We start from the raw sequence: 18,896 nt of genomic DNA on the forward strand, positions 1-18,896 counted from the left end.
AGATCTTTGACACAAGATAGTACTCAGGGTTTGATGATGGAGCCGGCAGGTGGTCACCGGTACCAATCAACCATGCCACTAAACCACTTCGTGTTTAGGCTCGTTTTATTCGTTTCTATAAGATCTTTGACACAAGATAGTACTCAGGGTCTGATGTTGGAGCCGGAAGGTGGTCACCGGTACCAATCAACCATGCAACTAAACCACTTCGTGTTTAGGCACGTTTTATTCATCTCAACAAGATCTTTGACACAAGGTAGTACTCAGGGTCTGATGATGGAGCGCGAAGGTGGCGACGGGTACCTGTCTATCATCATCAGCTCCATCATCAGACCCTGAGTAGTATCTTGTGTCAAACATCTTATTGCGACGAATCAAACGAGCCCAAACACGAAGTGGTTCAGTTACATGGTAGACTGGTAGCCGTGGCCACAGTCCAGCTCCATCATCAGACCCTGAGTACTAACTTGTGTCAAAGATCTTGTTGCGACGAATCGAACGAAGCCAAACACGAAGTGGTGTAGTTGCATGGTTGATTGGTACCGGTGACCACCTTCCGGATCCATCATCATACCCTCAGTACTACCTTGTGTCAAAGATCTTGTTGCGACAAATCAAACGAGCCCAAACACGAAGTGGTTCAGTTACATGGTAGACTGGTACCCGTGGCCACAGTCCAGCTCCATCATCAGACCCTGAGTACTAACTTGTGTCAAAGATCTTGTTGCGACGAATCGAACGAAGCCAAACACGAAGTGGTTTAGTTGCATGGTTGATTGGTACCGGTCACCACCTTCCGGATCCATCATCAGACCCTCAGTACTACCTTGTGTCAAAGATCTTGTTGCGACAAATCAAACGAGCCCAAACACGAAGTGGTTCAGTTACATGGTAGACTGGTACCCGTGGCCACCTTCCAGCTCCATCATCAGATCCTGAGTACTATCTTGTGTCCAAGGTCTTGTTGAGACGAATCAAACGAGCCTAAACACGAAGTGGTTTAGTTGCATGGTTGATTGGTACCGGTGACCACCTTCCGGCTCCAACATCAGACCCTGAGTACTATCTTGTGTCAAAGATCTTATAGAAACGAATAAAACGAGCCTAAACACGAAGTGGTTTAGTGGCATGGTTGATTGGTACCAGTGACCACCTGCCGGCTCCATCATCAGACCCTGAGTACTATCTTGTGTCAAAGATCTTGTTGAGACGAATCAAACGAGCCTAAACACGAAGTGGTTTAGTTGCATGGTTGATTGGTACCGGTGACCACCTTCCGGCTCCATCATCAGACCCAGAGTACTATCTTAAGTCAAAGATATTGTTGAGCCGAATAAAACGAGCCCAAACACGAAGTGGTTTAGTTGCATGGTTGATTGGTACCGGTGACCACCTTCCGGCTCCATCATCCGACCCTGAGTACTATCTTGTGTCAAAGATCTTGTTGAGATGAATAAAACGAGCCTAAACACGAAGTGGTTTAGTTGCATGGTTGATTGGTACCGGTGACCACCTTCCGGCTCCATCATCAGACCCTGAGTACTATCTTGAGTCAAATAAATACATATAGAATGTCAGGTCGTTTCAAATATTTTTAATCCTGTCCGGTAGTTTATTAAACTGTACCATTATAAATTATAATACTATAAAAACAGTGCTAGGATCAAAGTCTCTCGTTGCGGTTTACACGCACACAGTATAGCGTTTTACACGGCGCCCGCCGCACACAATGATAAAAAACCTCGTCGTCGCCGTTGAAAATGTGCGGAGCCGACCGACACACGTCCTGCCTCTACAAGCTCTGCCGCGGCACTGAGCTGGCGCAGCGCGCGTCATCGGTAATATAGAGTAGTTTTCAAAAAATTGCCAAAAAATTATAGTAGAATTTCATAAACACTAATGTATACCAACAGCATAAGCAAACGTTGCAGATTGCTTGAGTATGAAAATGACTTCGATATTAAGTAGATTTTCGTAGGAATTGACACTTGTTTCGGAGAGAAAATCGAGTTCGTTTTACTTTGATTTTCTCTTTCTCAAAGGTATGTAGGAAAAATATAGTTTGATATGCCTAAAGTACAGGGTATTAGTAACACAAAATAGCCAGGTTTAGCAGAGTAAAATTCTCAACATTTCCAAATAAGAGCTCGCCATTCAGTGCTTCACGGGGTTTTTCGGAAACGACCATCAGAAAAAAAATCATTACTAATTTAATAAGTCCTTTTTCTAATATTTACAACGACATTTATAAAGATAAGAAGACGCTTTTACTGGAACAAGTACTCATTGTTTCTAATAATGAGCGCAAAGTCCTGAATTTCGTCGACTAGTATCATCAATTTTGCATTATTTCGACTTTTCTTGTAAGAGCGCTCTTAATTAATATTTTATTACTATTTTTTTTTATTATAAATTTATGTTTTTAAATTCAATGAGTGTAGCTGTAGACAATCTCATTTCATGGCTAATTTAATAAATGGGTCAAACAGATCACTGTGTTATGTCTTTCCTGTAGACATACACGAGAGTTAAGGGCTATAAAGGCTAATTTTCTTATTTAACCCTTATCCACGTGAAAAGGTCCTCCTTTTATTTAGAGAACTATGATAAAATCATTGCTTACATGCCCACAAGCTGTTAACTATTGCCCACAGGAGAGAAAAATGTGCTGTTCGCGATAACACACTAGTTTTCTCTCCTGTGGGCAATAGTTAACAGCTTGTGGGCATGTAAGTAATGATTTTATCATAGTTCTTTAAATAAAAGGAGGACCTTTTCACGTGGATAAGGGTTAAATAAGAAAATTAGCCTTTATAGCCCTTAACTCTCGTGTATGTCTACAGGAAAGACATAACACAGTGATCTGTTTGACCCTAATGGGAGAGTGAGACGAAATGCACATTTGATCAAATATTAGACAGGACAGAATACCACCCTTATGCCATTTGCAGTAAGGTTGAAAAATTGACAATTAACAGTTGTCCATGGTACGCTTCTGCCGCTGACTGTTACCAATAACTTCAACGTTTCGTTCATTAGCGTCTCACTCTCTCATTAAGCAAAATGTGAGACAAAATACACATTGGACAAAGAAATTCGACAGATGGAATACCACCCACTGCGCTTCACTGCTGAGCATAGTTTTGGAAATCTTTTGACCCTTTGGACAAAAACAGTGGCGTCTTTAGACGTTGCCGTAACAAGGGCTAACTCGTGTGTTCTGCTAAGTGTACGCACAGAGTGTCACCTGAGCGTCGCCGGCGTGGAACGAGGCGAAGCCCTAGGACTCGGGATACATGATGCTCTCGACTGGCGCTGAGGCGGTCATATCGTCGCTTTCTGGCAGTGACCAATCCTGGAAAATAAGAGACGTCAGCAAATGGCTGTAAGAAGATAAGCTAAGTAAAAGCACAGAATAGATAATAGTACTAGGTCCAGAAGGTTCACTCTTTAACAAAACGCGTCTATTACGACAGATATGACCGCTGGGTGGCGCAAGCGCGAGCAGGCGTCCGTTCCGTAGCGGTGCGCGGCAACTACTACTGCTAGACACAAGAACTGGTGACAACCGCATGTACTTATAGCGGCGCGACGAAATCGAAGAGTGAGCCACGCCTGGGTAGGGTAGAGCGGGCTAGGTATGCCATGTACTATTTCTACTCTTTGATTAGTAATGTCATGGGAATGGTGGACTTAGGTTGGAGTGTTTTTTTTATTCCTACCTGTTAAAAGTAAAGGACGCACGAAGCATTGTCCCGTCGCACAGACCATTTGACATTGACCGCCGGCATCATCGGTGCGACAGCAATGTAATTATGCGCGTGTGATAGATATAGGAAATGGCGTGCCGAGAATATTTCACTTCACTACCGAGGGCCTACCGCGGACCATTCGACGTGTTGCGATGTGTCACACTTACGTACGAATTTACAAGTGCGACAGACAGGCAACACATCGAACGTCGTCGCGGTAGGCCCAATGTACGAAATTCTTCGTGCTGAGCGTCCTTACTTTAACACCTAAACGAAATTTTATTCCCAGTTGTTTAAGAAAATACAAAACCCAGCTTTTAACTGCGGTGTCAACTTCGTGATAAAAAAAGGGAATAACCCGTTCGACTTAGCGAATAATGGTTGAGCTTCAGCTACATTAAGTACAAACAGCAACACTCCTAACTGTACATCGGTGGACCTTATTACAAAAGGCATAAGGTCCATCTATGTACAGTTAACAGTGTAGGTGATGGTACCCGTGAGAGACAAGACGTTTTTGAAATGTCTACAGTAAATAAAAATATATACCCTTTCAAGCTCACGTTATTAGTAAGTAAGTAGTATTGCAAACGAGAGTAAGTTAAATCGCGACGGCTTGCCGGAGCGATTTATAGACTCGAGTTTGCAATAATATTACGCTTGCGATACAAAAATTAAGTATAAAGACAAAAAACTGTTAATTATGGCACTAGAAACTTCATAACTCCCTAGGGAGAACGCTTTTTCTATAACTCCCGCTAAACCTGCGTGCAATTCCACATTTACTGAGCGAGTGTGATGAAAATTTCATTTGTTGCTTTGCCGAGTGGAAACACATTACCTGTTCGTCAGTGCTAGCGAAGAATAAGTAGAAGAGATTGGCCCCGAGGTCGATGGCCGCAGCCAAGTAGAACACTTCGCGCCACTGGCCCAGCGTTTGCTAAAAAAAAACTGACGGTTACTAGGTTGCCTATGAAACAAGGAAGAGTAACCAGGGAGACGAGTTCATTGAAGTTAAAAGCTGGAGTTAAAATGGCGTTATTCATGCCTCTGGCGAATGAAGCAAGCCGTTACATAGTACAGTGGAACCTGGATAATTGCAATTTCAAGGGACCGGCCATTTTTTGTCAATTAACCAGGTTTTTCATTTAAGCAGGTCGTGTCAATTAACGAGGTTCACAAAATCGTTGTGTCAATTATAGAGGTTTTCATTAATAGAGGTTGCGTTCTGACAAATTTCTTTTATGGAGGTGCAAATAACCATTGAAAGTAGATTTACACGCTTACGTTCTGGGTTTCTGGTCTATATATAGCTTCTGTCTATACTTGCACTTTTACACTACATTAATTACTACTTTATTTTCTTACTAATCATTTGGGTTTAAAAAATTCCCTTGAATTGTAGAAGAACGTTTTATTGGAATGTAAAAAGCATACTTTGTTTTTGATTTAATTAAAACTATTTCACCTACTACAGGCTGTGATAGATACCCAATAAATAAATTGAATTCTGGATGAAGATATAAATAAAATGATCATTGCTATTAAAATATTGTTTCTGCTGTCTACAACTACCTACATTATTTCAATTACAGAGGTAATAAGTAAGACTCGTTTCAATAATAGAGGTAAAAAGAAGAGCAAAAATAACGGATGTTTTTAGCACAGTGTCAATTATAGAGGTCTTAGTTGCGACGTGGTCAATTACAGAGGCAAAATTACGAAAAGCCCTAAAATCTAAATTGCAATTATAGAGGTTCCAAAATTTCAATTATAGAGGCCTTTTGGTCTCAAGGGACCGGGACCGGACTTTTGGTTGCAATTATTGAGGTTTTCCATTTATCCAGGTGCCAATTAACCAGGTTTCACTGTACATGGTAATGGGGTTGGCAACTGTCAAAGGTTTGCATAGATGGCGCCATCATATCTTGCCTCATTTTCTATAAGATTTGGCATAAAAGGCTGGCACCCAGGGTAAAAAAATCCATTAAAAAAAAACAAAAAATTGACACAATTCTAGGGATTGATAGGGCAAGCTATTCTGGCGCCATCTGCTAAATACTTCGACCGGCCAACCCCATTGTATGCGTTGTAAATCTAGATACCTTATCATTATTGTAGATGGCGCTAATTATGCTTACCTGGTCGCTGCTAATAATGCGGCCTATGGCATACGGCGCCAGGAAACCGCAGAGGTTACTGGCGGCGTTGGTAATACCGTACATCGTTCCCGCGAACTGAGGCGACAAGTCGATGTGATTCATTTGATTACCTGGATATGAAAAAAACCGGTTAAAAGTGTTAATTTGTAACTTTATTTGCCGGTCACTACTACTTCTAAAACGTGTGTCATCATCAGTGATCGTACATTTTCCAGCATTTTTGGTGCAGCAGAGTGGTCTTAACGGAATTGGTATAGATAAATTCAACTGAAATGGTAAATTAAGGTTAATATTAACGTAACTAACGCTAATTAATCATTAGGGTTGAAATTATTTATACCAATTCCGTTAACACCACTCCGCTGCACCAAATCGATTCGCGTGGTGTTAACGGAATTGGTATAGATCATTTCAACTGAAATGGTAAATTAAGGTTAATATCAACGTAATAAACGCTAATTAATCATTAGGGTTGAAATTATTTATACCAATTCCGTTAACAACACTTCGTGCACCAAAAATGCTGGAAAATGTACGATCACTGGTCATCATTTCATTACCATTACCTTATGCCTTTTGTAATAAGGTCCACAGATGGATAGTTAACAGTGTTGCTGTTTGTGCATTCAGCGTCAGCGGCAAGGAACCGCTCTCACCCTTGGCGTCCCGCGGACTCAACTTCTCGTTGGCAGAAAGTTTAGTTTTTTAGGACAGTAAGTCCAGAATCCATGATGTCTAGGTTGAAAGATCAGATTGCAACATACTGTATGTTCAAACATACATCACCTATACCAACTCTTTGGATCAGGGAGTATAACCAAGTGCCAATCGTTTATATAAAACACCAATTAAAAAAAGAAAATAATGTATCTAACTATCGAAATGATCACGTGACTTTTCGTTACCATTCTGTCATTCCGATACATTATTTTTTTCGGTAAACGGCGCTTGTCGGGCTTTGGTTGTCAAATGCGGAAAGCGTTAAGATGAAGAGAAGGAGTCATATTCACAACAATGCAAGCGTAAATCAACTACCCACTAAATTGCCATATAATTCAAAGGATTGTTAAGCTGGCCAATACTTACCAGCGTAGACTGCGCCTCCGAAGGCGGAGGTAATACTGAGCAACAGCATTACAGCGGTGCGGTCGCAGCCCGCCCAAGCTATGCCCAGCAGCCCAAACGCAGGGATGAATGCAGCTGAAAACAGTTCCATTTTGTTCATGTCATGTTATATACGTTACTCATCAGTCGAACATCTTACTAGAGTAAAAGGAGATTGAACCGTCTATCTAACTATAGTCTGTATCTTTAGGTATTTAAATAAAAGTAAACAAACAATTTGTACATTTTCGGGTAGTTATAACATTTGTTGGTTAACCAACCAAATACAAAATCGCCTGGATCAGTCACTGGACGACCTGACTTTAACCTACATTATTTCCGTACACGGCGGGAAGAAGTTGATAACTGGCGGGAAAAAATTGAAGAAATTGGAACCTTATGTAATTTTATTTTAAGTTCAAATTTCTTCGATAAAATCAACTTTTTTTTTATCAAGTTATCAACTTCTTCCCGCCGTGTACGGATTTGATCATGTAATGTTTTCATCTACCCTCAACTGGCTTAAGGAGCCAGTTGAGGGTAGATTTTGTTTAGTTTAATACCTAAAGATACAGACTATAGAGAGTGGTTACATTTAATTTAAATGGCAGCGCCTACGGTCGCGGGCAATGAAGGGTGTAGAATTCCATTAATTTATAGTAATGCTGATGAAGTGTTGACCAGAATTATAAAAATTCATTTGTCTTCATTATTCGTTACTTTATAGCTTTTCTTTTGTCAATCAAGTGAGTACTTGTAGTTTTTTTTAATCTGATTTTTATAGAGGTTTTGGACACTAGGTGAACATGCCAGCCTCATGTACTTGTAGTTGTAGATACAGTTTTACACAATATACTTAATTGTAATTTATATTGTGTAAAAATTTTGATTTGAAGTTGAGATGTGTTTATGGATAAATAAAAGTAAAAATAATTTAATAAGCAGAGTTCAAGATTAATTTCAAACTTATTTCGAGCCGACTTTGCCGATAACTGTGCTATCGGGGTCCATCTTAATCATATAAATAAAATAGCAGAATATTCTATAAATTAATATATTTCTTACCAACTGTGTTCCAGAGTTTCATGCTGTTTAGCCGCGAGATGACTCCCTTCGCCAACAGCCAGTCCGCGAAGATACTGATGATGATACCGGCCACCCACGACGTGAAGTACGGGATTGCAGATAACCTGGCATTCTGTATAAAAATATACTGTTTAGCTGAGCTGAGTTGCACCAGCTGTGGTCACGGAAAGACTCTTCTTCTGTCTTTTCGTGATCACAGCTGGTGCAACTCAGCTGGAACGACGGAATTTAAGGTAAAAACGATGAAATTATATGGTGGTAGACTCGTTTGTGTAATTAAATGTGTACAAAACGCGAGAGTTTAAAGTGTTATATTTAAAAAGTATAGTGGTTAGAGAAATATAACAAAAGAAAACGTATGCATTATTTACTGCATGTCATATAAAATTATTTGTTTAAATTTGAACTTTAATAGCTGTCAATACAGTTGAATATTATAACTGCCATATATGACTTCATATTCACTAAAGCAGCGGTTCTCAAACTTCTTTGGCTTCTTTTGGAAAGCGAAATATTTTACGGAGCCTCAAATAAAAAAAAAATAGTGCGTCACTATTTAAATGTGGACCAGAGATATAGAAGAGCTGGTCATTGATTTGTTTTCGCTTTTTCTAGCGGAGCCCCCCCAGAGGCTTTGCGGAGCCCTAGGGACCCGCGGAGCACACTTTGAGAATGGCTGCACTAAAGGGATAAACTGATTGGCACTGAATAGTATATCGTTAGACTGCCCAATGCTTCACACTCATACTTAAGTACCTATTTTTGTGGGAAAGATAAGTTTGACAAAGTCCCCTTTATGTGAGGTGCCAATAATACTGGTGAGTTATTGCTTATTAGTGTCAAGTTATTTTAATTGGTAGCAGTTCCCGAGTAATCTGAACTTCAAGCGCTAAGGTCTAATAAATCTAATAATTACAGCAATGCGCAATTCGTTCGTAAAACTAATAGCATACCTTTTTCTCTTGCAATTAATCAAATGTTTTCAAAAGCACATAGGTGCTTACATAGTTAGCAGGGCAGTACCTGCCTTAGGTTATAACTTATATGTAAGCTAGCCTTTTTTTTAAATGACACATATAAGTTATTCGTTCGTTACTTACAGACACTATGTCAAAGTGTAGTATGTTGTTCATGTAGCTCGGCAGCTCCGTCAGCTGCGTGTAAAACAGCCAGGACTGTCCGCATTGTGCGATTAAAATAGCCCACAGCGGAACACAGGTCAGGAACTTCATCCACGGTATGGCCATACCCCTTTTATCTTCCTGAAGCAATTAGAATGGAACTGAAGTTGTTTTAGCTCATTTTGAACCTTATTTTGATGTAGTTTGAAGCTTTACTTTATACTACGAACGAATTCCGAGGAAGCGACACTGGTAACACAAAGGAACAAATACATACATGGGTCAAACAGATCACTGTGTTATGTCTTTCCTGTAGACATACACGAGAGTTAAGGGCTATAAAGGCTAATTTTCTTATTTAACCCTTATCCACATGAAAAGGTCCTCCTTTTATTTAGAGAATTATGATAAAATCATTGCTTACATGCCCACAAGCTGTTAACTATTGCCCACAGGAGAGAAAAATGTACTGTTCGCGATAACACACTAGTTTTCTCTCCTGTGGGCAATAGTTAACAGCTTGTGGGCATGTAAGTAATGATTTTATCATAGTTCTTTAAATAAAAGGAGGACCTTTTCACGTGGATAAGGGTTAAATAAGAAAATTAGCCTTTATAGCCCTTAACTCTCGTGTATGTCTACAGGAAAGACATAACACAGTGATCTGTTTGACCCACATAGATTGATAAAAACATTCCTTTGCGTTGCCCTGTCGGGTTTTAAATACACGGTGGCTAAAAATTAACTGCATTTCCATTGCCAGGGAGATTTTGGGAGGGTTTGGATTTGGGTGAGCAACTTTTACCAACCCCGAAATCGCGAAAAAAAATTTACCCTCCCATAGAAAATGGACCAGCCAAAATGTATGAAACAGGCAAATTCTTTTTTCGCGATTTCGAGGTTTGATGCTATAGTAAAAGTTGCTCAGTATAATCCCAAAACCTCCCTGGCAACGGGAATGCAGTTATTTTTAGCCACCCTATATAGCCAGCATAAATATAAATATTTCAATAATGCAATTCGTGTAATCGAAATCTAAAACACTTGCGTTATAATTATAATTAAAGCAAATACACAGATGTTTCGGGGCATTACACTTATAACCTTATAAGTACCTCTACGTTCATTTGAATAACTATCATCAGTATTATAAATCATTCAAATAACATACGGAATGCATAATGTATGCATCGAACAGCCTAGTTTGTAAGCGATACGGTGTCGAATTCGCGTGTAATCATCGTTTTGTGTGTGAGGTCAGCGGTTGAGGCTGACTCACTCCTCGCAATTGATAATGCGTGAACTCGTTTATGGACTAACAAACCGTTTCTTACTAATTGCAGTGCATCCAAATATCTAGATACAAGGTACCGCAACTAATTCTTAATAAGAATAAGGATAAAATAGATCATAAACTATGGGGCCTTGGGGGGAAAGCGCCCACAGGGTTTTCAACGAATGTAGCCGCAGGTTAGTCGAGTTGACGCGTGACCAGAGGGCTGGGTCATATCTAGCGCAGCGGATCAGCATTGCCATACAACGTGGCAATGCTGCCAGCCTTCTGGGCACGCTGCCAATAGACGGCGATTTGGGGCAAATTTTCTATTTATAGTTTTATTTTTAGGCTTAGTTTTAATTTTAGTTTTTAACTTTAGTTTCTAAAAATGTATGTCCTTTTTATTTTGATATTTAAATTTTTAAATTATTATGATTATAAATTTATGACGATTTTCTATGCTGCAAATTGATTAAATTATTGAGAGAAAAATGATCATAAATACTAGATGTAAATGTAATTTTTATACGACTCCGGCAAATCCAAAAGTAGCGATTATGATTTTAGCATCTATGTATGTTTGTGTCCTGTTTTCCACCGCCAAAATGACTAAGCTGTAATGTTTAATAATTTTATGTTAATCCATCTGTTTCTATGGCATACTGGCCACATCCAACTTCCAAAAAGGAGGACGACGAAAAAATTCAGTTGAGTTACATGTTTTGGTAGCAGAAGTAGACTGCAAATAACTTTATGAGTAGGTAATTTTCTTATATCAGGCATAAGACATCTGAATATAATGCTTAGGAAAATTACCTGTGGTCCTATACTCTGCGTAATATACTCAATCTCCTTCGGACATATTCTTGGATGGCTCTGTGGCGAGTCATACACCAGGAACATCCATCCAATGAACCAGACCACTCCAAGACCCCCAAATAGGTAGAAGCAGAGCGGCCACCCGCCGCCCCAGTCAAGGGTGCATAGCCAGCCGGATATTGGTAGTGAGATCACTGTGCCGAAGTTTGAGCCTGCAAAGGGAACCTTAATTGTTAAGCAGTAAGGTGTAAATTCAAATAAGAGAAATGCCGGTTATAGATTGCGGTCATTGCGGATCACTTGTTAATAAGATGAGTTTAGAACCGGTAAGTGTGGCATACTCGTACTTGACGAGCTGTTTATGCATAGTAATACTATACTATTAGTTCAGTGAAATTAGCTAAAATTACGGCATAATTAATAGAAGACTTTTTTTAATTGGGATATGTACGTTGTCGACCGAGGTTATTTTTCATCAACCCTCCCCTCCCCTGCCCCCTCTGCGTCACCCCCCCACACCCCCACAAGGGGTACAAAACCTAGTTTTTCTCAATTTTAAGAAAACCGTTCAAGATACACAAAAAGGGTGTAGGAACGAAGTGATCCTTATTAAATTTTGTATTTATCTCTTATACACACTATATTGCTATCACTTATAGTTTTTGCGCAATACGTCACGGAAGATGCAATTTTTAGCATTTTCAGTGTTTTTCTTCTTCAAATGACTTTTCACAAATAACACTTACGATATCTTTCACGCTTTTAGGGTTCCGTACCTCAAAAGGAAAAACCGGAACCCTTATAAGATCACTCGTGCGTCTGTCTGTCTGTCCGACCCTTTATCTCTGAAACTACTGGGCCTAAAATTTAAAAAAAATACACAAAATAGTACTTTACCTATAGATAATAGGAAAACCTATTAGAAATGTGCAGTCAAGCGTGAGTCGCACTTATGTACGGAACCCTTGGAACGCGAGTTCGACTCGCACTAGACCGGTTTTTTTTATTTAAGTAAATAGTTAACATGTTATTTAAAATGGGTATTATTTATTGAAAGAGTTTGTGTATCTGGGAACCTTGTTCACTAGGGACGGTAAGCATGATAAAGACATTGAAAGGAGAGTGAATGCTGGAAAACGTGTGAATAGGGCACTTAACGCTTTTATGAGCAGCCAGAAGGTGTCGCAAAAAGCACGGTTGGCTGTTCATAGAGGGGTGTTGGTGCCTACACTTATGTATGGTAGCGAAAGTTTGGTATGGCAGAAGAGGCATCAGAGCCAAGTGAATGCAGTGGAAATGAGAGCGCTGAGAAGTGTGTGTGGTGTGAAATTGCAAGATAGAATTAGGAACAGTGTGATAAGACAAAAGTGTGGACTGAATGTTGATGTAGTGACTAAAATTGAGAAAGGTATTTTGAGATGATTTGGACATGTGGAAAGAATGAGTGAAAGAAGGCTAACAAAGAGAGTGTATAAGGGAGAAGTGGAAGTGGGAGTTGGAAGGGGTCGACCTCGGCGGATTTTCTCTGATCAGATCGGGGAAATCCTGAAGAAAGGCCAGGTCAAGAGCACCTTAAACCGGCGAGCGTGTATGAGGAACGTAATGAAAATGAAGGAAGCGAAAGAGGTATGTCAGGATCGTAGCAAATGGAAAACCGTGGTCTCTGCCTACTCCTCCGGGAAATAGGCGTGAGTATATGTATGTCTGTGTTATTTATTATTAAACTACTTCATTTGACGATCCTATGCCATTTTTAAAATACATCGCCTTCAAATATTTTCAATGTCAGCTAATATCGTTATTAACCACTTGTCTGTATATGAAACGGATCCTGACCGAAATTTATAGGTACAGCACAACCGAGGGTGAACCCACGATTTTTGATCACCACACACATCTTCTTCCTCGCGTTAGTTGTCGCTTTTCGGTGAAGGAAAACATCGTGAGGAAACCGGACTATTTAATCCCAGTAATAAGGCCTAGTTTCCCCTCTGGGTTGGAAGGTCAGATGGCAGTCGCTTTCGTAAAAACTAGTGTCTACGTCAAATCATGGGATTAGTTGCCAGCGGACCCCAGGCTCCCATGAGCTGTGGCAAAATGCCGGGAACAACGCGAAGAAGATGATGAACTTTTCATGTGTGTGGTGGTCAAAAATCGTGGGTTCACCCTCGTTTGTGTTGTATAAAATTCGGTCAGCGGGCGCAGCACGGTTCCATTTTTATCGCCTATCACTATGCGCGTCCCTTTCGCACTTACATACTTGTTAGAGCGTGACAGGCATGGTGAGGCAACATAGAGGTACAATAATAGAGAGGAAACGGGGGAGGGGCCAAATGACCGAACGAGATACACTTATAGAACTTTCAGTAGGAGTAGCAAGAAAGCGGTACTATTGCTTGTCCTTGTCACAGTCTCACTTTTTGTTTGTTCCCCACCATAAATTTAGTATGGGTTATGGTGGGCAACAAATAAAAATTTTCATTTCATTTCATTTCAATAACCCGACCGAAATACGTAGATTATTGTTTTTGGTATATTGTCAGGAATGTTAAAACGTGTTTTTAATATTGTCGCATTGCGTATATTTTGTCCCTCACGGAGGCACGCGCACACCACTTCTATAGGCTACCTTCTATGTGAGGCAAGCTATAAAAACGCGACCGTGCGATCTGTTTCACAGTCAAGTGGTTAATAGTAACGATGTTAGGAGAGCTTAAAAATGTTTGAAGACGATGTATGTTCAAAATGGCATAGCATCGTCAAATGAAAGAGTTTAATAATAAATAATACACCATTTTAAAGAACATATTAACTATTTATTTAAATTAAACAAAATTTGGAGATATCGTAAGTATATTTTGAGAAAAGTTATCTTACAAAAGAAAAAAAACGTAAATTAAAAAAAATTGCATACATGGTGACAGATTTCACAAAAACTATAAGTGATAGCACTATAGTGTGTATAAGAGATAAATAGCAAATTTACTAAGGATCACTTCGTTCCTACACACTTTTTCTATATCTTGAACGGTTTTCTTAAAAATTTAGAAAAACCGCGTTTCGGGCCCTTTGCGGGGGTGTGGGGGGGGTGACGCAGAGGGGGAAGGGTTGGGGAGGGTTGATGAAAAATAACTTCGGTCCATAACGTACTTATCCCAATTGAAAAAAGTCTTCTATTAATTATGCCAAGTTTTCCATATATTTTTTTCCAGAAGCAACGTACTATATGATAGCATGACCGTAACAAGCTCAAGTTGAATCATTATGATGATTAAAGTCGGACACTAGTAAACACAAAGGTGACGGATGAAAAGAGATTGCATGTAGCGGAGATGAGAATGTTAAGATGGATGTGTGGCGTGACGATAATGGATAGGATAAGGAATGAGTATATTAGAGGAAGCCTGAAAGTTGCACCAATAACAGAAAAAGTAAGGGCAAATCGCCTAGCGCGATACGGGCATGTGATGCGGAGGGATGAAAGTCATGTGACGTGAAAGGTATTACGAATGAATGTGGAGGGAAGTACGAGGAAAGGAAAACCGAGGAAAAGGTGCATGGCCTATGTGAGAGATGATATGAAACGAACGCAAGTGAATGATGAAATGACGGGCGACAGAGAGGTGTGGAAGAGAAAGACATTCTGCGCCGACCCCAAGTGAATGGGACAAGGGCAAGAGAATGATGACTAGTAAACACAAATTATTAAGGTGGCAAGGTAGCATGCATCGCGATGCGACATCAAGAGTTCTTATGTTGAAGTTCAACATAAGAACTCTTGATGACTTTCATACATAAGGTTATTAATAAAACACGCACTGATCAACAGTTGAACAGTGCGCGTGTTATTAACGACCTAATGTATGGTTTAAAAAATTGATTTCCATGCCACACCGTACCTAGTCATAGTCATAATGACGATATGATACAGAAACCAAATTACTTGAGTGTTAAGCACAGCACATATTATTAAATCTGTCGCTCCTATCACCGCTGCAAAGCGCGTGATCCGTAAGTACCCTAAGCTTTCAACGCCCTGACAGGTATGAGGACCAAGACGGTTTAAAATAAAATACACGCCATTCAACTAACCTGCATAAACATACGCAGCAAACTTCGACCTCTCCATAGGCGGGATCCACCGAGCGAGCATAGCGTGCATGGCTGGATAGGTCACGCCTTCGCCCAACCCCTCGAGTGCTCTTACGGCGATGAAGAATTTGAAGTCTGTGTACGCGGCGATTGGGCTAAGGATGGTGAATAGGGCGGTCAATAGGACGCCGACACCGTATACTAGTTTACCGCCGAATAGCTCGGCTATACGGCCTCCGGGGACCTGTGGAAAAAGTAATATTATGAGATTAGAGAAGAATTTCGAGATGCCCGGTTCGACAGCTGTATGGGCTTACAGGCGGGATTTACAAAAGCGTCTAATTATTTACTTTTTAATTCAGGGGTATCCATCCATAAACCATTTTATTTATGATATATTTAATGGTTTTCTAGGGTCTGAGGAAAAATCAAAAGGAACCTAGGTAAGATGAAAACCCAGTTGTATAATACCTAAGGTTTATGCCTAAATTTTGCAGCAAGTAACAATTTCAAAACATTTTAAGGTTTGTAAGGGGTCATCCATTAATTACGTCACACGAATTTCTAGGTTTTTTGACCCCTCCCCCCCTCTTGTCACATTTGGTCACATTTGGCAAACCCCTCCCCCCTAGTGTGACGTCACATTTTTTCTACGAAATCGCCAAATCGAATTAAGTAAGTACCTAAGTATTATTAATATTTTATCAAAATATTTTTGACGATATAAATATTAGTAATTTTATAACCCAAAACTGCTTAGGAAAGAAAATTAAAAGAATAAAAACGATTATCGTTTTAAAAACTTGTTATTTAAATGTACAGCGAATAAAATAATTTAAAAAAAAATTTCGGTTACTGATGAAGTTAAAGTGACGTCACAAAGTTTGTGTCTCCCCCCTCCCCCATGTCACAATATGTCACATTTTCTTGACCCCCTCCCTCCCCCTAAACGTGTGACGTAATTAATGGATGACCCCTAATTAATTTCCATCAAATATTATTCTATTGATCTGGACCTCTTATTGCAGTGACGTCGTGCTAATCAAAAGGTAGTCATGCTAACTTTGAATCATGAAACCATGTTAGGTCCAAAATGTACTCCCAGGTTCGCGATAATGTGATGTCATGTCTAAGTAAGGGTATCTATCAGAATTGAGATGTTTTACCTGTGTCAGCACATATCCATAGAAAAAAGAGCCTAGAATTATACTCTGCTGTTCAGCAGACCAATTAAAGTCACCATTTTTCTGAAACACAATACATTTAAATTAATGGTTGATACAAATCACAATTCATCAGTCTATTCCAATTGAAGTACAGCTCATCATTTAAAGTTGCAATATTTTATTTTCCTTATACCAAAAAAGGTTTACATAAAAATTAAGTAATGTGACCACCAAATGTGCAGCACTATCTTTGCACTCCTGCTGTCATACAGGTTCAATATTTTGTACTTAACTACTTTACATGTCTGAATATTCTTTAGTCTATGAACTAACCTAACCACACTACAAGTGACATACTTACGGGTACTACTGTACTATTATCGGGTATTCCAGCCGGGCATACATCTAACGTGGAGTCGTTTGTTGATGGCACCGGGGCCGTGGAATTGATCATGGCCACAATAGCCACAGAGAGGTTCACTCGCATGGCGTACACATTGGCGAACCCCAGGAAGCCCATGATGCCGAGAACTGTGCGGCTTTTGATCCATCCTGTTGTTTCTTCTGCAAGAGTACATGTTTGACATTAAATAAGAGTACATGTTGTTGAGTAATGATTATTTGGGTGGATCAACTATTTCTTGTTGTTACTCTGTTCTGCGCTGCCAGCCAGGAGACAATGATAGGACAGCTTTTTAGAAAAAAAATTGTACCATGTTCTATTAACATACTTAAATTTAATGTTATGTGTTTAATGTTTGTTTGTTTAATGTTGATAGCTATTATTTAAATTATGTACTTATGCGTCACAGATACTTGAAATAAATGAGTTTAATTTTTTTTTCATGGGTCATTGTGGAAAGACACAGAAATGCATGTTCAGGTAATTTTTTTAAATAACATAAAACTAGGTTTTTTAAAAAAGTGACAAAATTTTTATTAACGCATTTAATTTAAGAGAAATTGTAGTAAAACTTACATGTCAAGAATGCAGTCAGCAGCATAATAGTAATGCACAATTATTTAGAAAAAATTAGCTTCAATATCTAAGCTAAGCACAGTAGAACCTAGATTATCCGAACTAATTGGGACCAAGACTAGCTCAGATAGTTAAAATGTGGGTTTTTAGACACGAACAAACAAAACCAACAACTTTTTACATAAAAACAGTAAAGTATATTAAAATTTGATGTATATTATTCACATAAGCGTAATAAAAGCATTTGATGAAACAAAATTCATATTAATACATTAGATATGCACCTGTGTGCAGCGGCAGCGAGCAACAAATTTCTAATGTTTCGATAATTGAGAGTTTGGATCATCGAGCTTCGGATAATGGAGGTTCTACTGTATAACAATAACAAACATCACAAAGAACATGAAAGTGGTGTTCTTTTCGTTATAAACATTCCTTCATTCTTCCTTTCTTTTAATATTTCAACTTGGCTATAGTTATAGTAGAAAACTATTGAAGCAGATTACTTTTTATAAAAAAATGTGTTTGGCACTGAATGTGCTTAAAAATCCCTTAAGTTTGTAATATTCAAATGCTTAGGCATAACAACATGATAATAATGTATAGAAAAAGTTATAGTTAATTAGTTATTGATAATATTTCGTCCTTTACACCCCCTGACCTACATACATACATCAGTAATATGACTAATAAAATAAGAATAGTAATAAATAGCACAATCTTTAGAATAATTATATACTAATTGTAGTCATATATTATAATAAGGTTGTATTGTTTCCATAAAATAGATAAGTATGAACAATATAATTTGCAACGTGACCTTGAATAGGATCGGCGGATAGGGTAGGCGTACGCAAAAACATAAACAAATTACATGTACCTCGATCTTCCACAATCAGGTTTCGGCTGCTGCTGGTCACATTTTCGTCAATGTCCGAGTTAATTATGGGACTTTCTTCTATATCCAAAGACATCTTTAATTTATAAGAACATTCCGTGCTCCACTTATCATTTGGGTGTTTAAATTAACACCAAATTCTCGTTTTGAGAACCTAAGATGGATACTGATTACAATTACTTGTAATCAATTTAATTACAACTAGGTCCGTTCATTTTCCTATAGAATATGTTTAATTCAATTGTGTTGTTACGGTGACTCACTCGCGTTTTTTGTATGGAACGATTACGTCGTACATAAACAAAGAAAAATTGTTCAGCGCAAACCGTGCTGCGTTCCGTCCGCAGAATGCTGTCAGTCAGCTGTCAAATTTTACCACAGATAACACTGGCCGCCATAGATGGTAGGATCCTATAGACCTTGTTATATAGACCCAGAGAC

At 39.0% G+C, this 18,896-nt stretch overlaps 2 protein-coding genes across 3 annotated transcripts in view; one reads left to right on the forward strand and one right to left on the reverse strand.

Moving 5' to 3' along the window:
* Nucleotides 1-18,896, forward strand: part of LOC134796347 (ESF1 homolog) — a 328,393-nt gene that overhangs the window by 156,058 nt on the left and 153,439 nt on the right. The window lies entirely within an intron of this gene.
* LOC134795977 (putative inorganic phosphate cotransporter) lies at nt 2,975-18,799 on the reverse strand. 2 transcript variants are annotated; one of them, XM_063767872.1, is made up of 11 exons: nt 18,438-18,799; nt 16,940-17,139; nt 16,579-16,659; nt 15,413-15,656; nt 11,318-11,532; nt 9,205-9,366; nt 8,084-8,216; nt 7,001-7,114; nt 5,894-6,024; nt 4,594-4,692; nt 2,975-3,355 (listed from the first exon to the last, which is right to left on the reverse strand). In XM_063767872.1, exons 1-11 carry the CDS (start codon nt 18,529-18,531, stop codon nt 3,281-3,283), a joined length of 1,548 nt encoding a protein of 515 aa, XP_063623942.1. In that variant the 5' UTR covers nt 18,532-18,799; the 3' UTR covers nt 2,975-3,280. The 2 variants fall into 2 exon arrangements, with proteins under 2 accessions (XP_063623942.1, XP_063623941.1); XM_063767871.1 differs by having other exon boundaries at nt 2,984-3,355; nt 16,940-17,142.

The sequence above is a fragment of the Cydia splendana genome, chromosome 13, assembly GCF_910591565.1.
Source record: "Cydia splendana chromosome 13, ilCydSple1.2, whole genome shotgun sequence".
NCBI lineage: Eukaryota > Metazoa > Arthropoda > Insecta > Lepidoptera > Tortricidae > Cydia > Cydia splendana.